General features: G+C 41.1%; 2 protein-coding genes across 3 annotated transcripts; one reads left to right on the top strand and one right to left on the bottom strand.

Moving 5' to 3' along the window:
• Positions 1 to 9941: 9941 nt before the first annotated feature.
• On the top strand, positions 9942 to 13189 carry LOC112245983 (lysine-specific demethylase 8). 2 transcript variants are annotated; one of them, XM_024414233.2, is made up of 8 exons: positions 9942 to 10007; positions 10479 to 10940; positions 11139 to 11311; positions 11414 to 11546; positions 11644 to 11691; positions 12378 to 12527; positions 12649 to 12741; positions 12892 to 13189. In XM_024414233.2, exons 1-8 carry the CDS (start codon positions 9996 to 9998, stop codon positions 13054 to 13056), a joined length of 1236 nt encoding a protein of 411 aa, XP_024270001.1. In that variant the 5' UTR covers positions 9942 to 9995; the 3' UTR covers positions 13057 to 13189. The 2 variants fall into 2 exon arrangements, with proteins under 2 accessions (XP_024270001.1, XP_024270002.1); XM_024414234.2 differs by lacking the exon at positions 9942 to 10007 and adding an exon at positions 10034 to 10372.
• Positions 13190 to 13706: 517 nt separating this feature from the next.
• Positions 13707 to 19215, bottom strand: LOC112245984 (non-structural maintenance of chromosomes element 1 homolog). The gene is made up of 8 exons (XM_024414235.2): positions 19040 to 19215; positions 15807 to 15939; positions 15477 to 15598; positions 15303 to 15380; positions 15057 to 15203; positions 14832 to 14948; positions 14377 to 14503; positions 13707 to 14191 (listed from the first exon to the last, which is right to left on the bottom strand). Exons 2-8 carry the CDS (start codon positions 15922 to 15924, stop codon positions 14082 to 14084), a joined length of 819 nt encoding a protein of 272 aa, XP_024270003.1. The 5' UTR covers positions 15925 to 15939; positions 19040 to 19215; the 3' UTR covers positions 13707 to 14081.
• Between the last annotated feature and the right edge of the window lie 1916 nt (positions 19216 to 21131).

The following is a 21131-nucleotide window of genomic DNA, read 5'->3' as shown; positions in this document are numbered from 1 at the left end:
TTCTTCAATGAATTCTAAAGAGGATATTAGTCCCCGAAAAATGTATTGACTTGAAACTGTCTGTCTGCCTGTATGCCTGCCTAACTGTCTGCCTGTCTATGTCTGCCTGTATGTCTGTCTGTTTACAGGAAGTGACTTAATTGGGGGGTCATAAGGGTGGTTTCGGAGAGTAAAAAAGGTTTAATCTTCCAACATTTTACATATTTACATATTTACATACATATATTTGTGACCGGGGGACTGTCATGCTCCGGCATATAAAATTTTAAGTCAATCGACCCCAAAGCATTAAAAAAAAGCAGTTATAGAAACTAAGAGCCTGTCTGTCTGTGTCTGTTTGTCTGTCTGTCTGCCTGTCCATCTGTCTGTGGGAGAGGGAGGGAGAGAGAGAGATGAGAAGAGAAGGGGGGGGCAGGGAAAGAAGGAGGGACAGAAAATGGAGGGGTAGGAGAGAAATAAAATGGGGAGAGTGAGAGAAGGGAGGGGAAGGAGAGAGAGAGTTTGTAGGGGGAGGGAGGGAAAGAAAGATAGAGGGAGAGAGAATGCGAGAGAAAGGGGATTGTAAGGAGAGAGCGGGGACAGACAGAGGGAGAGGGTGAAGGGGGGAGAGAAAGGAGGGGGGGAAGAGAGTCAACAGACAGACAGAGGTGGGAGAGAGGAGGAAGATGAGAAGAGCGGTAGGGAGGGAAATATGGAGGGAGAGAGAATGAAGGGGGAGAGGATGAGAGAAAAGGGGGAGAATGAGGGAGGGAGAGACAGAGAGGGTGAGAGAGGGTGGATGGGGATAAAGAGGCGGTAGAGAGAGAGAGAGATGAGATAAACAAGAAAAGCGTCAATCCTGTGACACTCATCTTTTCCCATTGACTGCAATGTACTGAGAAAAACGTCTACCCTGTGGCACTCATCTTTTCCATTGACTGCAATGTACTGAGAAAAACGTCCCCTACAGTGACAGACAAATTACCTTTTGAAAAAAACTTGCCAGTAGGACATTTTCCTATGATATCATGTTGGCTACCCAGCAGCTGATAGCAGCTGATATCTGAGATCAGACTTTCACATCTTTGGAAATAAAAGGTGGGAAATGTGGAAGGGTATGGAAAATATGCTATCCTTGATTTGTTGAGAATAGAATGTAGTCTATAACTCAGAAGAAGTCATTATTTTATGGAATCATTTTCAAACAAACCTGTTTGTTTGGAATGCCCCCACAAAATCCTGGAGAGTGGGGAAATGCAGAGAGCAAAAAGCATTTATGGGGTACTAAAATCTTGCTTCCACTTCAGTAGGTGAACAATGGAGTGAGCTCCCAGAATTCAGGCTGTTTACATAGCGAGCTAGTGAATAGAAATGCGTGAAACATTTTACAGTCCCTTGTGATTCTTAGAAGAACTCGCTGCCTTGTTTTCCATCTGCTTTACATACGGGAACAGCTCCACGGTTTGCTCTGAGATTATTTGAATTTCATGGGGTGTCTGACAGGTAACAATGGTGCTGTGTCTATAGATTATTTTGAGGTCTGTGACAGGAGATTTCCTCTTGTGTTTGTTCAGGTTTCCCCAAAACCATATTATAATGGGATCTGAGAACTCAAATATCCTCGGATCAGATCAAAGAGACATGCCTATAATTATTTTGTAGCTTTTTTTCATTAGCCGAACGAACACATACAAAGATACCAATCAAATATCAATCTGACTCATCTACTGTACACTACATGACCAAATGTATGTGGACCTCTGCTTGTCGAACATCTCATTCCAAAATCAGGCATTAATAGGGAGTTGGTCACCCCTTTGCTGCTATAACAGCCTCCACTCATCATGGAAGGATTTCCACTAGAATTAGTGAGGTCGGACACTGATGTTGGGCGATTAGGCCTGGCTCACATTTGGCATTCCAATTCATCCCAAAGGTGTTTCATGGGGTTGAGGTCAGGGCGCTGTACAGGCCAGTCAAGTTCTTCCACACCAATCTCTGTATGGATCTGACTTTGTGCACGGGGTCATTGTCATGCTGAAACAGGAAAGTGCCTTCCCCAAACTGCACAGAATTGCCTAGAATGTCATTGTATGCTATAGCGTTAAGATTTACCTTCACTTGATCTAAGGGGCCTAGCCCGAACCATGAAAAACAGCCCCAGACCATTATTCCTCCTCCACCAAATTTTATAGTTGGCACTATGCATTCGGGCAGGTAGTGTTCTCCTGGCATCTCCGCCAAACCCAGATTTGTCCGTCAGACTGCTAGATGGTGAGGCTTGATTCATCACTCCAGAGAATGCATTTCCACTGCTCCAGAGTCGAGCTTTACACCACTGCAGCCGACGCTTGGCATTGCGCATGGTGATCTCAGGCTTGTGTGCGGCTGCTCGGCCATGGAAACCCATTTCATGAAGGTCCTGACGAACAGTTATTGTGTTGATGTTGCTTCCAGAGGCAGTTTGGAACTCGGTAGTGAGTGTTGCAACCAAAGACAGACGATTTCTACTCGCTAAGCACCTCAGCACTCTGTGGTCCTGTTCTGTGAACTTGTGTGGTCTACCACCTCGCGCCCGAGCCATTGTCCCTCTTAGACGTTTCCACTTCACAATAACAGCCCTTACAGTTGACCCGGGGTAGCTCTAGCAGAGCAGAAATTTGACGGACTGACTTGTTGGAAAGGTGGCATCCTATGACGGCACCACATTGAAGGTCACTGAGCTCTTCAGTAAGGCCATTCTACTGCCAATGTTTGTCTATGGAGATTGCATGGCTGTGTGCTTGATTTTATAAACCTGTCAGCAACGGGTGTGGCTGAAATAGCCAAATTCACTCATTTGAAGGGGTGTCCACATACTTTTGTATATATAGTGTATATTTACGTTTATGTTGGCGCACCTGCTGGGATGATTCCCCCCATTTGGTATAATACCTTGTGTTGTTCTCTACCATGAATTATTTTATACATATTATAATAATCAGAGCATGAAAGAAATCATGTCTGAAGAAAATTGATGCAAAAATATGCATTGCCATTGCATCCAAATAGGTATTGTTGTATTTATCTTCAGCCTATGTTTAGCAAGCAATTGTAATGAAAGAGTGATAGAGGGAAGCGAAAACAAATTGTTCAGCGTTTCACGTACTAATGACTTCACCGTCAATTCCCATGGGTGAGACTTTCCTCCAGCATGTCAAACCAACGAGATGATTCTGTGGATGAAATCACGCTGTGCAACACACACCCTGAAGCACAAGCTTTCCCTTTCAAAGACACACAGCGCCATGGAGAAGGACTTTTAACACACAGGTTGAAGGTGTTCTGTATCTCTATTATTCTGCCTACAGCTACAGGCCCCATTGAGTTGCCAGGATAGAGCCTACAGCTACAGGCCCCATAGAGTTGCCAGGATAGAGCTTACAGCTACAGGCCCCATAGAGTTGCCAGGATAGAGCTTACAGCTACAGGCCCCATAGAGTTGCCAGGATAGAGCTTACAGCTACTGGCCCCATAGAGTTGCCAGGATAGAGCTTACAGCTACAGGCCCCATAGAGTTGCCAGGATAGAGCTGTATGTTCTGTTTGTCAGTGTGTCCAACATCCTTGATGGAGTGTCTTGTCCTTTCAATATTGATAAACATGTTTATCATTATGATTGACTCAATCGCTGTGCTTTTGAAACGACAGGACTTTGGCACATATATAGATCAAGGTCATCTCAGCAGGTGTGTTGAAGTTCAGCTTGAGGATACAGGGGGGGGGTCTCTCTGACACACATCTTTTCTGAAATGTGTGTCACAACATTAGAGCTTTTACTCTATTAATATTCGATTGTTTGATTTCCTTGTCATCTGGTGCCCTTTCCACCATAATGAGACCCCACTCTCATTTAGCATGTTTATTCAATAGAGCTACGAAACTATCCTCCTGGCCTCCTCACACACACACAATCCTTCACAGATCATATAACTGCATTCCCATCGCCAGTCTCAGGCAGCTGGCCCATTTCCATCTAATAGTCAGACTAATCGCCAAGGGAGGAATTACCACTAAATTAAGGACTAAACAAATGTTCTAATATATAGAAGGCTGTAAATGGATGAGCCAAGCTGAGGCTATCCTCCCTATTGTGTTGTCAATATTTGTTGAATTTTGCGATGCTCCATACCACTTAAATGAGACTTTATGGGCATTGATCGAGGGAGTCTGATGAAATAGCATATTCTGAGGAAATACACTGTGCTTAAAGTCATCCTCCATTTTCATTTTCACCTCATTTAATACCTGATTTACTTAACAAAAGGTTGTCCAAGTATGACATAACACAGCTGGGGGGGTCACTTTTTTTCTCTATTGCTCCTTTATTGTTCCTTAAGGAAGGGGTGAGGCCGATGACATCACATCAGACTTTTAAACCAATTCTTTGAATGCCCTACTCCCAGGCGTTTGCAGTTCTGTCTAAAAAGCATTGTTTTTCTCATTGTTTTTACCCTCTATGTGTGTACTTTACTGTATACTTAGGATATCGCTTTTCAACAGAAAATCGCTGGCGGACATCTTTAAGCATGGGTCTGTTGACTCAGTCTCTGATGTTAATTGGAAAATAATAGCAGTGGGTTAGAGGGGAATTGATCTAATCTGCATCGTATTTTTCTGTGTTGTCTTATCATGTACTTTGTACTTGAAGCATTTATGCACATCATTAGATCAAAACAATATTGTGTATTTGTCTCAAACTTCCCTTGTGAATAGAGTATGACGTCAACATTTATCTAATCTGCAGATCATTAGCCATCACAAACAATGAAGACATGAACCGCACAAAGTTCTATTCATTGTACTTCTGGAAATTGTATAGTAATTTCCGGGTGCAGTAAAGTAAAGCATGTATTAAATAAACACTGACAGTGGTTCTGTTTTGGTAGCAGGTCATATAACCTGGGCACAGGAGGTTGGTGGCACCTTAATTGGGGAGGACATGGTCGTGGTACTGGCTGGAGATCGAAGAGATGGAATGGTATCAAATACATGGTTTCCGTGTGTTTGATGCCATTTCATTCGATCCATTCCAGCCATTATTATAAGCCGTCCTCCCTTCAGCAGCCTCCTGTGGACTTGGGCAATGCCATGACTGGCGTTTCCTCTAAACCAGTCACCCATGCAATCTTGGGCTCTTCATTTCCTAAACAGTCTGGTAAAACCAGACAATGTATAATCAATTATCTAACAAAAGTGTTTACGGTGTTAAACTATTTTCAATTTGCTTCAGTCCACTGGGCTACAGTTTGTGCAGGCTATCCAGCCAAATCACGCCTGGCTGCAACAGTCCAAATAAAATTGATGCGACATTGATAGATTGATCTTGTGAGGCTACAGCTCTGGGAGGTCGTGAGCAGATGTGACTGGGTAAGAGAGCCATGGGTTGGCTGGGTTTACACAGTGTGGGTGTACTGTGACAAGATGTCACCAACAGGACATTTCTTTCATGAAGTTCAGTTTTTGTAAAGGGCAAACCTTCAATTTTTCACTGTCATCCTCATTTTTATTTGCAAACTATTACAATTGAAATTAAGGATTATTAATATACAATTATATTACTATTGCATGGAATTAAATGGCATGTAAAATAATGCAAAACGGATTCAATTTAAAATCTCAAATTGGTCAAAAAAGCAACCAAATAACTAGGGCTTTACAATGATGGCAAAATTGAGAGAAAGTTTGGGATTAAGTGATAATTTCATAATTATCACTCGTCATAATTTTCATTCCTATGTAGAATATAAGGCTTCCCACAAGAGCCTGTCTGACTTTTTTGGGGATGGTTTTCCATGACATGCCACAGTCCTTCATCTCCTTCTCCACAGTTCATTGTCAGGTATCCTTTGCTTCAGAATAAAAATATGATTTCAACCTGTGTCAAATCAAATCAAATGTATTTATTAAAGCCCCTCTATATCAGCTGATATATCAAAGTGCTGTACAGAAACCCAGCCTAAAACCCCAAACAGCAAGCAATGCAGGTGTAGAAGCACGGTGGCAAGGAAAAACTCCCTAGAAAGACCAAAACCTAGGAAGAAACCTAGAGAGGAACCAGGCTATGAGGGGTGGGCAGTCCTCTTCTGGCTGTGCCGGGTGGAGATTATAACAGAACATGGCCAAGATGTTCAAATGTTCATAAATGACCAGCATGGTCAAATAATAGTAATCACAGTGAACAGGTCAGGGTTCCATAGCCGCAGGCAGAACAGTTGAAACTGGAGCAGCAGCACGGTCAGTTGGACTGGGGACAACAAGGAGTCATCATGCCAGGTAGTCCTGAGGCATGGTCCTAGGGCTCAGGTCCTCCGAGAGAGAGAGAGAGAGAAAGAAAGAAAGAAAGAGAGAAAGAAAGAATTAGAGAGAGCATACTTAAATTCACACAGGACACCGGATAAGACAGGAGAAATACTCCAGATATAACAGACTGACCCTAGCCCCCCGACACATAAACTACTGCAGCATAAATACTGGAGGCTGAGACAGGAGGGGTCAGGAGACATGTGTCATAAATTGCATATTGTCATCAATGAAATTGCCTAAATATTCAGAGTTTTAATACTCATTAAATACTCAGAGATGCTGATGTTGTTGGATGGGGTGACAAGATAAAAATCAAGATGCCTTCTGACCTGTCACTAGTCCTGCTGCTGCCAGACAGTGCTATTATTCCTTACGTCTTTTGGCATTTGCCTATGGCCACTCTCCACTGGGTGTAAAAAAACTAATGTTTCTGGGTTGAAGCGATTAGTCATGCACAGGTCAGCTGTTTGTTCACCCACAATTGCTAATAACCCCCCTGCAACTGCCTGACTATGTGTGATAAAGTGAAAATCTGAAGCCCACACCAGACCCAAACCCGCAAATATAAAAAATGCTCTGTAGCTTACAGCCAGAGATTTTAGAAAGATTTTTTGACAAGAGGGTGTGTGGAGTAAACAGGGGTGTAAAGTACTTTAGAGTACTACTTACTTCGTTTTTTGCAGTATCTGTACTTTACTTCGCTATTTACTACTTTTACTTTACTACATTCCTAAAGAAAATAATGTACTTTTTACTCCATACATTTTCCCTGACACCCAAAAGTTCTTGTTACATTTTGAAAGGAAAATGGTCCAATTCACGCACTTATCAAGAGAACATCCCTGGTCATCCCTACTGCCTCTGATCTGGCGGACTACCGAAACACAAATGCTCCATTTGTAAATTAATGTATGAGTGTTGGAGTGTGCCCCTGGCTATTCGTAAATAAAATAAAAATATATACAAATTGTGCCATCTGGTTTGCATAATATAAGGAATTTTAAATGATTAATACTTTTACTTTTGATTACTTAAATATATTATTGCAATTCCATTTACTTTTGATACGTAAGTAAAACCAAACATTTTTAGACTCTTACTCTAGTATTTTACTGGGTGACTTTAACTTTTACTTGAGTAATTTTCTGTTAAGGTATCTTTACTTTTACTCAAGTATGACATTTGACTACTTTTTCCACAACATTTTGGACACACCTATTTATTCAAGGGTTTTTCTTTATTTTTACGATTTTCTACATTGTAGAATAATAGTGAAGACATCAAACTTATGAAATAACACATGTGTAATCATGTAGTAACCAAAAAACCTTGTCACAACACAACTGATTGGCTCAAATGCATTCCAGGTGACTTAGATTCACACAGGACACCGAATAGGACAGGAGAAGTACTCCAGATATAACAAACTGACCCTAGCCCCCCGACACATAAACTACTGCAGCATAAATACTGGAGGCTGAGACAGGAGGGGTCAGGAGACACTGTGGCCCCATCCGAGGACACCCCGGACAGGGCCAAACAGGAAGGATATAACCCCACCCACTTTGCCAAAGCACAGCCCCCACACCACTAGAGGGATATCTTCAACCACCAACTTACCATCCTGAGACAAGACTGAGTATAGCCCACAAAGATCTCCGCCATGGCACAACCCAAGGGGGGGCGCCAACCCAGACAGGATGACCACATCAGTGAATCAACCCACTCAGGTGACACACCCCTTCCAGGGACGGCATGAGAGAGCCCCAGTAAGCCAGTGACTCAGACCCTGTAATAGGGTTAGAGGCAGAGAATCCCAGTGGAAAGAGGGGAACCGGCCAGGCTGAGACAGCAATAAATGTAACATGTGTTGGTGGCATGTTTCATGAGCTGAAATAAAAGATCCTAGAAATTGTCCATATGTACAAAAAGCTTTTGTGCACAAATGTGTTTACTTCCCTGTAGTGAGCAATTCTCCTTTGCCAATATAATCCATCCACCTGACAGGTGTGACATATCAAGAAGCTGATTAAACATTACACAGGTGCACTTTGTGCTGGGGACAGTAAAATGCTACTCTAAAATGTGTAGTTTTGTCACACAACACAATGCCACAGATGTCTCAAGTTGAGGGAGCATGCAATTGGCATGCTGACCACAGGAATGTCCACCAGAGCTGTTGCCAGAGAATGTAATGTTAATTTCTCTACCATAAAACACTTCCAATGTCGTATTAGATACGTTGTTTTAGAACATTTGGCAGTACGTCCAATTGGCCTCACAACCGCAGACCACAACATTTTGGTAGGCTATTTGTTAATGAACTTGTCTATAATTAGATGCAGCTTCTCTTCTGTCATTACTTGTTGCCCACCCTAGAAGACGAAATAAACCATTGCTCATCAGGTACTACGTTAGATACCATGCCTAATCCACATCGATAGAATGAATCGGTGGGCATATAATACGAACATCTAGCAACCCAAAGGTTTCGAGTTCAAATCTCATCAACGCAAACATCTAGCAACCCAATGGTTTCAAATTCCAATCTCATCACAAACAACTTTAGCTAATTAGCAACTTTGCAAGTACTTAATACTTTTTAGCTACTTTGCAAAAGTGTAACATATAATACGATTTGTAATTCTTAAGAGGATAACATATCATACGAAATGGATGATGGACATCCACAAATTAATACATACAATTCGAAACATAACATGTCATACTAATTGGAGTGTGTCAGATTTACGTAGAGAATGATACAAAATAATCTGAGACAAGGTTGCTTCTGACTGTTGAATTTGTATAGTGCCTCACAATCATCACACATATCATTGTTCTGGCACGCCCGTCTCTTTATTTTAAATTCTCCATTTTGTAGTTTTCCTCTTATTGAATTAAACTCCGTAAAGGAGAGAAAAAATGAAAGCCCTAGATATGAATTGCACATTTATTTATTCAATTACTCAAACATATTTAAGCAATAAGGTTGTATATGGCAAATATACCAAAACTAAGGGCTGTTTTTAGGCACGTTCTTAGCCGTGGTATATTGGCCGTATACCACAAAACCCAGAGGTGCCTTATTGCTATTATAAACTGGTTACCAACGTAATTAGAGCAGTAAAAATACATTTTCTGTCATACCCATGGTATACTGTCTGATATACCACAGTTGTCAGCCAATCAGCATTCAGGGCTCAAACCACCCAGTTTATAATTATAACGAACCATTGTTTTATCGTGATGGGAGAATCTGGGGTAAGTTACAGTACAGTATTTTCAACCTAAATTTCGTTTCTCCGTAAAAACGAATGTGGGGACAGGCGTCTTTTTAGGTATTTTTTAAACCTGCTAAATTAGGTTAGCCAATGGCAAATGACAAATACATAAAGAATAATAGCGCCATTTCCCGGCTGCAGAGCTAATATGTCACTAGTCAGCACAGCTGGAGAATACAAATTGTCCACTCTTCAGACCGGAGCTGGCAGGATAGATGTATTTTGCTTAATAACGTTGTTGTTTTTTTACGAAAAATGTGCTTCATGTGCAAAATAATGTGATATTACTGTTTGCATGATCGAACCCTATCATCATGTCGACAAGGAACATAAATAATGTATTCGTTTTCTACACGGAGCTCTTTTATTGCAACACCAACGTCTACACATGTCAACAACGGTAACTAAAAGTGTTTTGTGCAATATCCAAATTACTAGACCGTTTACTATTTCTTTGTCCACATTTTACAATCTCATTCTCGGGGTATTAAAGAGGACATGTGCCCAGTGATGATACGTTTGCTTGGGGAAGAGCCAAACAGTATTTCATTAGATATCTGATCCATTGTAACAATATTTGGGGATGGGGCTTTTTTTCTTGCTCTTACCGGACCGGTGCAGGGGTCTCGCTCCCTGAAAATCTCTCTCTTCAAATTTAATTCAGTGACATCATGTCATACTTGAGGAAGGATATGGAAAATTGTGGTTTTAATAGAAGTCTTGTGTATTCTTGATTATAGTTACCAGGTAGCAAAGGTTTTGCAGGTAGGCAGCCCCCAGCTAGCTAAGTTATAACATTAGTTGTTTTCAGACCAGATTGATTGTGCACTGTACCTTTTGATTGGGTCTAACAGTTCTCTCTATTACACAGCACGAGTCTATGGCAGAACTGTGGTCAGCTATCTCTGCTGCTTTGCCTGTGACGGAGGCAGAATTTCCACTTGACTTCAGTGAAAAAGTTGAGCCTTCTGTGGTGGATGTGCTGAAACGTTGCAGGCAGCAGCTGTACACCAGGAGCGGTCGATGGAGGCAAAACGCTCAGATCATCTTGGACTTTTCCTGGGAGAAGCTCAACACAGGAACGTGGCGTGATGTGGACAAGGAGTGGAGGTGTTTGTATTCATATGGCTGCCTGTTCAAAGTAGCTGCCCTATGCCGTGATGATGCCTCACCAGCTACAGTGCAGGAGGCCATACGGACATGTGACTTGGGCCTGCTCATGGGGGCAGCCATCATGGACAATATTTTACAAACCATTGTAAGGATCCTGCAAAATGAAATCAGGAAGAGGCACTCCAATGAGGAGGATCCTAGTGAAGGAGTTAGTGCCAAGGTTGATTTCATATCTTGTACTGTGTATGTTGTGGCCTCTTGCTTTCTAACCAGTCTGTGAGCCTGTGTCATATCCCTTTTGTTTTTTCTCAGAATTTTCTTAAAGGCTAGTAGGCTATTTTAGTTTGCTTTGCATATTGCTTATTCTCCAAGTCAAACTGTGTGTTAGTTTATGCTATGTTTAAATTCTTCTCAACAGAAAATGAAGGTTGACTGTGTGTCAGTGCCTGTGGTCAAGCAGGCTCTGGCAATACCAAGGATACACTGTCCATCATTGGAGAGCTTCAAGAAAGACTACTTGGATCCCCAAAAGTCAGTCATATTAGAGGGTACCATAGATCACTGGCCAGCCTTCAAAAACCACCCTTGGAGGTACCTTTTTTCTATATTTTGTGTCCTTCTCTAGTCCCTTTCCCTTACCTTCTCATAGTCCCCTAGACACCTCTGTTGATTTTGTTTTCTCCCTTTGCAAAGCATAGAATACCTGCAAACTGTTGCTGGTTGTCGGACTGTACCTGTTGAAGTAGGCTCAAGATATACCGATGAGGAATGGTCACAGACACTCCTTACGGTCAATGAATTCATCGATCGCTATATTGTTGTGAAAGTAAGTACTTCCTCGTGAAAAATATTGTCCCAAGAATAAGCCAAGGATAGACTCTTGTCACTCAATGCCTAATCCTGCTCTCTCTCACTCACATTAGGACACATCAAGTTTGGGATATCTTGCTCAGCACCAGCTATTTGATCAGGTTGGTTATTGCCCTGTCCTGTTTTTTACATAACACATTTGGGTGAGGATGTCAGTGTTGATTATATACTTAACTAAAATATAAACACATGTAAATTGATGGTTTCATGACCTGAAATAAAATATCCCAGAAATGTTTCTCTCAAATGTTGTGCAGCAATTTGTTTACATCCCTCTTAGTGAGCATTCCTCCTTTGCCAAGATAATCCATCGACCTGACAGGTGTGGCATATCAAGAAACTGATTAAACAGCATGATCAATACAGGTGTACCTTGTGCTGGGGACAAAGGATCACTGTAAAATGTGCCGTTTTGTCACACAACACAATGCCACAGATGTCTCAAGTTCTGGGGAAACGTGCAATTGGCATTGCTCTCCAGTGGGTGGGCCTATGCCCACCCATGGCTGCACCCCTGCCCAGTCATGTGAAATCCATAGATTAGGGCCTAATGAATTTATTTCAATTTACTTATTTCCTATATGATCTGTAACTTAGTGAAATTGTTGCATGTTGCAGTTATATTTTTGTTCACCATAAAACTAAAATACAACAAATGTACATTTTACTGGAAATGTAGGATACAGGCTTCTGTCATCCTTGCCTCCATTTTTGTTTTGTACAAAATACATTTAAAGCATACAAGTTTGTTACAAAAACAGTTTTGTTCAATGTACTCTTCTCCAAGGTCCCCGAGCTGAAAGACGACATCCGTATCCCTGACTACTGTTGTCTTGGTGAGGGAGATGAAGATGACATCACAATCAATGCTTGGTTTGGGCCAGGAGGTACAGTGTCCCCCCTTCATCAGGATCCTCAACAAAACTTCCTGGCTCAGGTGAGTCCAACACATCCAGCGAGTAGGATCAGACTCACAGCAATTTGGACCCTGCCAGAGATGTGATCCTGTATTTTTGCCAATCATAATTTGGTGACATGGTTTCCCTATTTCCCTACAGGTGGTTGGGAGAAAGTACATTCGTCTGTATTCCCCTGAGGACACTGAGAAACTCTACCCTCACCAATTGCAGCTCCTACACAACACTAGTCAGGTTAAAATTTAATCTCTTCATGCACCAGATCTATGATCTTAAAAACAATCTAGCATATAAGTGCTCTACCTAAACTGTTAGTGCTGCATACTTTGAATGGGAGAAATTAGTCAAGTGTTTGCCATTTAAACACAGCTTTCTTTAATGCAGGTGGAGGTGGAGAGCCCAGACGTGGTGCGATTCCCAGAGTTTGTGAAGGCTCCCTACCTAGAGTGTGTGTTGCAACCTGGGGAGGTCTTGTTCATCCCAGTCAAGCACTGGCATTACGTGCGTTCTTTGGAGCTCAGCTTTTCTGTGAGCTTCTGGTGGTCATGACCCATGAGGGATCCAGATTCAGGTTGTTTTTAGTCAGAATTGTAGTTATTGCAGTGGTCTTGTAAAATGCAAGTCCTGTGCTCACGCATGTTGTGACTTAAGTCTGAATGTTATTTTCGTAAACAATCATTAACATGTCTGTCATTTCATTGCTTCAGCACTGAGCCTCACCCACCAAATGGCTTTAAAAACACCTGATTCTATAAACAAATTCATGGTTAAGTGTCAAATGGTAATTTGACACTTAATTGTTTCCAATAAGGTTGGAAACTAGCCTCAATTTACATAGTTCGCAACTTAAAGGCAATTCATATTGAAGGAAATCTGCTTTATGGGAAATAATGGGAAATCTGCTCAATTAACTTAAGTAGAGGAAAATAGCCTATCACTTAAAAGTATTCCACCTCATATCCATGACAAAGGAAAGCCAGTTGTATTCAATCTGTCAACACTTGAATGTGATTATGGCACACATTGAATGCCAAGCTACCTGCATGATCGGCGCTTGCTTCCACTCATTACTACATTAAATGAAGGAGCAGTTGATGTATGCTCATTTCCTACTGCATATAAAATATGGAGTTGTTACCCATTTCATTTGATAGGGTATGCGTTTTCAAATTAGCATATTTAATTGTTCCCGCAGATACTCAGATTAGGTCATTTCCATAATTTATTCAAATAAGGCAGTACTATTCTAATTTAACAACCTAATGAACCACAGGCACAAATTATGTAAACACAGCTTTCCATTTAAACTGCCTGAAAGAATGACTGTAGTTGCCACACTTCCCAGAATTGCTCCCCTAGAAAGTAACTTAATAAAATTAAGATAATCAAGTTAAGAGGATCTCACGGGAGACCATTGACAATTCAATGAAAGATGTTCTCCTGAAAGTATAACATTTGATATACAATTATAAAAACGTTTTCAACTTTCAAACTTAACTAAATTGATTTGTACATTTGAATGAAGGCAAAACATTGTACTGAAAGTTCTGACAGCTATACATGCATCCGTGAGGTTATGACCTCCTGGTCCTCCTGGTCTGAGCTGTAGACCGAGGAGTGGGGGCCGTATTCTCTTTGGCTGCTGACTGAGTCTCGCTCTGAGAGGACGGAGATCTATACATATCTATAGGGAAGAGAAGGGGAAATTAAATCATATGAATGACTAGATAAGGTAGGTAAATATGTTTATTCTTTGTCTGAGTCGAAACAGATGAAAGTGATATGTATACACAGACCTTTATACAAACTATTATAGACTATCATGGTACAACTTGTGTTGCAATTCTTTGATCAGTGTAACATTATTACCTGGGATCTCATGTGGCCAGAAGTCCTCACAGGCAGGGCATCGTGGATCAGTCCTTCCTTTGAAGTATCTGGCGACACAAGGGGTGTGGATTTTGATGCCACATGTAGGATTTTCACACATCTGGCACTGAGGTAAAAAAGACCAGATTATTATAAAAATGATGCATGAAACCGAAAGCCAGGCTATACCAGTGGTGTCAATCCCATTTTAAATTCAGTCAACATATTTTGAGTAGCAACTACACCATTCATGAGAAGCATATCCAACACAACATTAAACATTCATATCTACCTTTGAACAGAGAGCAGAGGATTGAGAAAAGAGAGTTTGGGAATCTGACAAAAATCAGATGTTCCACCAATTTGGATTTGACATGGGGTCCAATTTAGCTAGCAGGAGGAATACATTAGATGCAACTTATTTACTGTAATTTAAATTGAAGTTGTATCACTACCTGCAAGGCCACATTGTGACAGATGTGGCAGACCTTGACCTGGTCTTGATACAACATCCGAATATATTGCTCCATCTCCATTATACATCGAGTGGAGAGAGAGTAGTCACCATTTTTCTGAAGAAAAGATAAAACACAGATTGCAAGTCAATCAGTGGCACAAGAACGTGAGTGCCCACAAGAAGCAATAACTGCATGCATAGAATGGGTCTTCAGAGACGGCACCTCATTCAGCCACTTATCCTGAACAAGCCTGTTCAGTACATGTTCCGTTTCTCTTTTCTTTAGCTTCTTTGTCTGGAGGCTGTCGGCACAGTTAAGAATGTCTGTGGAAGAGGCGGTTCCATTGTCAGAGTCCACAATCAGGTCCATCTAAAAAAAATAATAAGAACATGCCAGTTATTACAGAGATATTCAAATGTTATTTAAGTCTTGTCAGTCATTAGCATTTACTAAAAACAGCCTACTCACTGTTTTTCGGAATAATTCCAACTCGTTGTCTGCATAATCAGTTGACATCCTGGTCACATCAGTTTCAGCCATGTTCACCTGGACGGGAGAAGATGACAACAGGAAATATAAGAGCAGTTCATGATGGTTGTAGTAGTAAAAGAACTTTGAATTAATTGTATTAGTGTCACTGACCAAAGCATGGTACTGAAGACCATCCTCCTCAGACATCCCTTTTCTGATCTGCATGAACATGGGCTGTAGCTGGGCATTGATAACCTCAATGAATTCATCAAGTTTATCATGAGCATAGTGTGCTGTATAAAAAGGGGTACATGTGAGTGAGTGGCCCTCAACAAAAACAGACCTAGATTAAGCCTATTCCTGGACTTAAAGGCACTTTCAATAAAGAATCTCTATTGTGTCTAGAAAACTGGACCTTTGAGTTTAAGGGTTTACCATGCTGACACAAAATAAACAGTAGAGGACCCGGGGCAAAATAGTATGCAGCTATGCTGTTCTTACCACCGTGTGTCTCACAGCAATGCCGGTGGAGAGCCCTTGCCTTGGCACCATCAATGATCCCATTGACCATCATGGTTTGCAGAAACCTTTTATGGCTTTCTCCCAGTGGTCGAGCCATGGTGCAAGGAAAGCCCTAGAAAACATTCAACAACTATTTTGAATAAGCAGCATTTGAGGGTGTGAGATTCCATTGGACCTCACACGATGTGGTTGACCAAGAATTGCTAGTGCCTGGGCACACACATCGACAAGGTTAGGAGAATTAGCGTAGCAGGTTAGGAGACGGAGGTTGATGTTAGGAAAAGATCTGCTATGAAAATCACTGTATCAACGTGGGCTGAAAATATATGTATATAAAGACAAAATACTGGTCTGTTTCTTTACCGTTTTTCACACTGTGTATTCATATACTGTATACTTCACATTGCTCATTCTACTATTTTTATTTAACTAGGCAAGTCGGTTAAGAACAAATTCCTAAATTCCAAAACCCTAACGACGCTTGGCCAATTGCGAGCCACCCTATAGGACTCCCAATCACGTCCGGTTGTGATACAGCCTGAAATCGAACCAGGGTCTGTAGTGACGCCACTAGCACTGAGATGCAGTGCCTTAGACTGCTGTGCCACTCGGGAGCCCCATAATATACTGTATCTACCACTGTACATTGCATTTTGTTAGCAACACTTTATTTAGACACTGGATTCTCGACATAGGTCACTGTAATATGTCTAATGCTGTATATTACACATGATTTGGAAATATATTTTTGGTGTGCCCTCAAAGTATTCAGACCACTGGACTTTCAAATGTTATTTGTCACGTGCCGAATGCAACAGGTGTAGACCTTACAGTTAAATGCTTACTTACAAGCCATTAACCAACAATGCAGTTTTAAGAAAATAAGTGTTAAGAGTCTTCTTGGGTATGACGCTACAAGCTTGGCACACCTGTTATTCCCATTCTTCTCTGCAGATCCTTTCAAGCTCCGTCAGGTTGGATGGGGAGTGTTGCTGCACAGCTATTTTCAAGTCTCTCCAGAGATGTTTGATCGGGTTCAAGTCCGGGCTCTGGCTGGGCCACTTAAGGACATTCAGAAATTTGTCCCGAAGCCACTTCTGCATTGTCTTGGCTGTGTGCTTAGGGTTGTTGTCCTGTTGGAAGGTGAACCTTTGCCCCAGGCTGAGGTCCTGAGCGCTCTGGAGCAGGTTTTCATTAAGGATCTCTCTGTACTTTGCTCCGTTCATCTTTGCCTCGATCCTGACTAGTCTCCCAGTCCCTGCCGCTGAAAAACATCCCAACAGCATGATGCTGCCACCACGCTTCCTCCAGGTTTCCTCTAGACGTGACGTTTGGCATTCAGGCCAAAGAGTTCTCTTGGTTTCATCAGCCCAGAGAATCTTGTTTCTCATGGTCTGAGTGTCTTTTGGTGCCTTTTTGCAAACTCCAAGCAGGCTGTCATGGGCCTTTTACTGAGGAGTGGCTTCTGTCTGGCCAATCTACCATAACGGCCGGATCGGTGGAGTGCTGCAGAGATGGTTGTCCTTCTGGAAGGTTCTCCCATCTCCACAGAGAAACTCTAGAGCTTGGGTTCTTGGTCACCTCCCTGAAGTTGTGGAAACATGTCAAGGGTGCTTCACCCACTACCTGCCAACCCCTCTTTTACGCTACTGCTACTCTGTTCATCATATATGCATAGTCACTTTAACCATATCTACATGTGCATACTACCTCAATCAGCCTGACTAACCGGTGTCTATGTAGCCTCGCTACTGTATATAGTCTGTCTTTTTACTGTTGTTTTATTTATTTACTTACCTATTGTTCACCTAACACCCTTTTTGCACTATTGGTTAGAGCCTGTAAGTAAGCATTTCTGTAAGGTCTACACTTGTTGTATTCGGCGCACTTGACAAATAAACGTTGATTTGATGATCAATGAAAACAGGATGCACAAACTCTAATTTAGAGTCTAACAGCAAAGGGTCTTGTGTAAATAAGGTATCTGTTTAATTTTAATACATTTGCAAATATTTTTAAAAAACTGTTTTTACTTTGTCATTGTGAAGTATTGTGTGTAGATTACTGAGGATTTGTATTTATTTAACCCATTGTATAATAAGCCTGCAACGTAACAAAATGTGGAAAAAGTCAAGGGGTCTGAATACTTTCCCTTGGCACTGTATGCAGATTGCATATTGATTACGATGACCATGTTACATGCACACCTAATCTCCCATTATTACACAGGATACTCAAGTACTCTGTTTTTGAGTTGACGCATATAAACATCATATCCTGTTTACAATAAACCCAAAAAACTTATATTGCAGTTATGGCAAACCGATAACATGCCTGTGATATGCTTATGTTAGACGGGATACTGTGGCATGTAAACATCTTATCCCGTTTACTGTAGATTTTTGAGCAGGCTCAGTTTTACATATCATGGGTGCTGTTATGTGTTGTGTTTTTATCTGATTGTTCAATAAATCACTTCAAAAAGTATGCTACCTGTGCAGTTCGATCCGCCATAATAATTAATTTTAAGCTGATACATTGAAATACTGTCTACCTGCATAAGTGTCGAAGATATCACATTACACATGCATTGCTATTTTCTCAAGAGATGAAATAAATAATTTGTCCACTCCTGTTCGAGACTAAATGAACATTTGTTGTACCATTAAGAAGTGCATAATTCTGCCTGAGTTATAATATATTAATATATAGTACATGTTAGAGGTTAAAGGCCTACAGTCAGTGTCCATATCAGTTACTATTCCATTTCATCCTTAAGAATTTAAAGGAGCAATATATTGAGCGGGATATCAGGTGTAACGTTATGTAAAACAACTTATCCTGAATAATACTAGGATATGAGCTACTATCCAGAATAATGATACACGTGGTTATATAGGGGTTGTTAGCAAACTGTCTGGAGATGTTCTGACAGTATTTCTTGTTTTTTTATTATGTGTAGTTGTTTGACATTTTTGCTTCACTGTTAGGAGCTAGTAACACAAGCATATCGCTGCATCCACCATAACTGCTACTGTGTACGGCAACGCGACCAATAAACTTTGATTTGGCTAGTTAGTTAACATTATTAACCAACGAAAGCTAACCAGCAGTAACAACAGGTCAGCAAATGTTCGGGACAAAATAGACCAGCACCAGCATATCAAAAAACAAATAGATAAAAACGTTAAAACAACAGCATCTCCACTCACCAGGCAAGTCAGTCCTTGCTCTATTTTGGTTCTTCTCCTTCTGTCAAAAGTTAGCTAGCTAGCTTTGTTTACGCGACTTGAACGAGAGACTTGAAAGGGCCTACCTCTTCCCTTGCAGTTACGTTAACGGTGTTTCTGGAAAACCACCTTGAAGCCAAGGTGCTACCGCCCCCAAGCGGACTGGTAGACCAAACTTAGTACATTAGCTGTGGTTTAGATTGGAAACTCAGTGGCTCAGTGTTCCATGTCTTTATCTGCAACCGGACTTCCCGGCAATAGATCAAGTGGGTGGGGTTATATCCTTCCTGTTTGGCCCTGTCCGGGGGTGTCCTCTGATGGGGCCACAATTTCTCCTGACCCCTCCTGTCTCAGCCTCCAGTATTTATGCTGCAGTAGTTTATGTGTCGGGGGGCTGGGGTCAATTTGTTATATCTGGAGTACTTCTCCTGTCCTATTCGGTGTCCTGTGTGAATCTAAGTGTGCGTTCTCTAATTCTCTCCTCCTCTCTTTCTTTCTCTCTCTCGGAGGACCTGAGCTCTAGGACCATGCCCCAGGACTACCTGACATGATGACTCCTTGCTGTCCCCAGTCCACCTGGCCATGCTGCTGCTCCAGTTTCAACTTCCACCTGACTGTGCTGCTGCTCCAGTTTCAACTGTTCTGCCTTATTATTATTCGACCATGCTGGTCATTCATGAACATTTGAACATCTTGGCCATGTTCTGTTATAATCTCCACCCGGCACAGCCAGAAGAGGACTGGCCACCCCACATAGCCTGGTTCCTCTCTAGGTTTCTTCCTAGGTTTTGGCCTTTCTAGGGAGTTTTTCCTAGCCACCGTGCTTCTACACCTGCATTGCTTGCTGTTTGGGGTTTTAGGCTGGGTTTCTGTACAGCACTTTGAGATATCAGCTGATGTACGAAGGGCTATATAAATAAATATGATTTGATTTGATTTGATCAAGTTGCAAAAATATTTCTAAATTATTAAGATGTCATTGTTGGAATTTGAAGTTGGTAATCAACCATAAAACTAAAACAAAGCGTGCGTGCGATATGATCATAGGAGGGGGGACGACCAAAAGACCTTCCCATGAAAGGTGTGTCCTGTTGGAACTGTAATTTCCAGTAAGCAATTCGTAGTTGTCAAAACCGCAGCTATTTCTATTTCTATAAAGTGACAAATGATTGTTATTACTGTAGATCGTATGAAGACTATATACTGTATTATATATTCATTGTTTTTTGTTTGTTCTTTTAAAGGAATGAGTATGCCCTCAAAACTATAATGTATCATTGTGTGGGTGAGTGACTTTCTATTTGCTATATCTCTAAGTAATCAAGGAAATCCAGTGGGAAAGTTAAGTCTATTAACAAAAGCAACAACTGTAGACCCACAAAAACCGTATTACTGTATTAATAATCACTTCTTCACATTTAGGCTAACATGTAGCCTATTTTAATGTGCAGGAATTTAAACACTAACAGGAAACATTTTCTCTTTCTGATTTCAGATTGAATTATACTGTGTGGTTTACTCTCAAGTATTCAGCACAATGTTTCTATTGCTTATTATAGTCACAACCCTTGGGACTTTGATAGCTGATGATGGTAAGCAGTCTTTTTAACATAGCCTATGAACATGTATGGTATGGTTTGTCATTTTACAACTGACAAGTCTAAGTGTGCTGAATACAGCATGACATTGAAATTATTGGGCGCACAAAATAGGTACGTTTATTATTGTTTAAGTTTTTCTATTGTCGATGTTAATCTCACCAAGAAGTCATATTTCATTTCAAAACTGCATAATTATTCAACTTATTTCCCAGAGGCAAGAATGATTGTACTTTCAAGGAAAAGGAGAGGTCCAATGATGTTTCCAAATGTGGGTGCTCTATTGATCCAATGCACCTTATTATTGTGGAGGAGTTTAATGCAACACTTTGGAATTCTGGGAAGCGCTTAAATTCCAAAGTCCTCTGTATCAAATGCAGCACTGAGTTGCATCTACATACGCAGATTGCTATTTGAAAATGAATTACTGTTATAATGAATATTGCATGAAACTAAACCATGCTTTAATTGATTGA

The sequence above is a fragment of the Oncorhynchus tshawytscha genome, linkage group LG09 (assembly GCF_018296145.1).
Source record: "Oncorhynchus tshawytscha isolate Ot180627B linkage group LG09, Otsh_v2.0, whole genome shotgun sequence".
In the NCBI taxonomy this organism is placed as follows: domain Eukaryota; kingdom Metazoa; phylum Chordata; class Actinopteri; order Salmoniformes; family Salmonidae; genus Oncorhynchus; species Oncorhynchus tshawytscha.
This window is presented reverse-complemented; position numbering and strand designations above follow the sequence as displayed.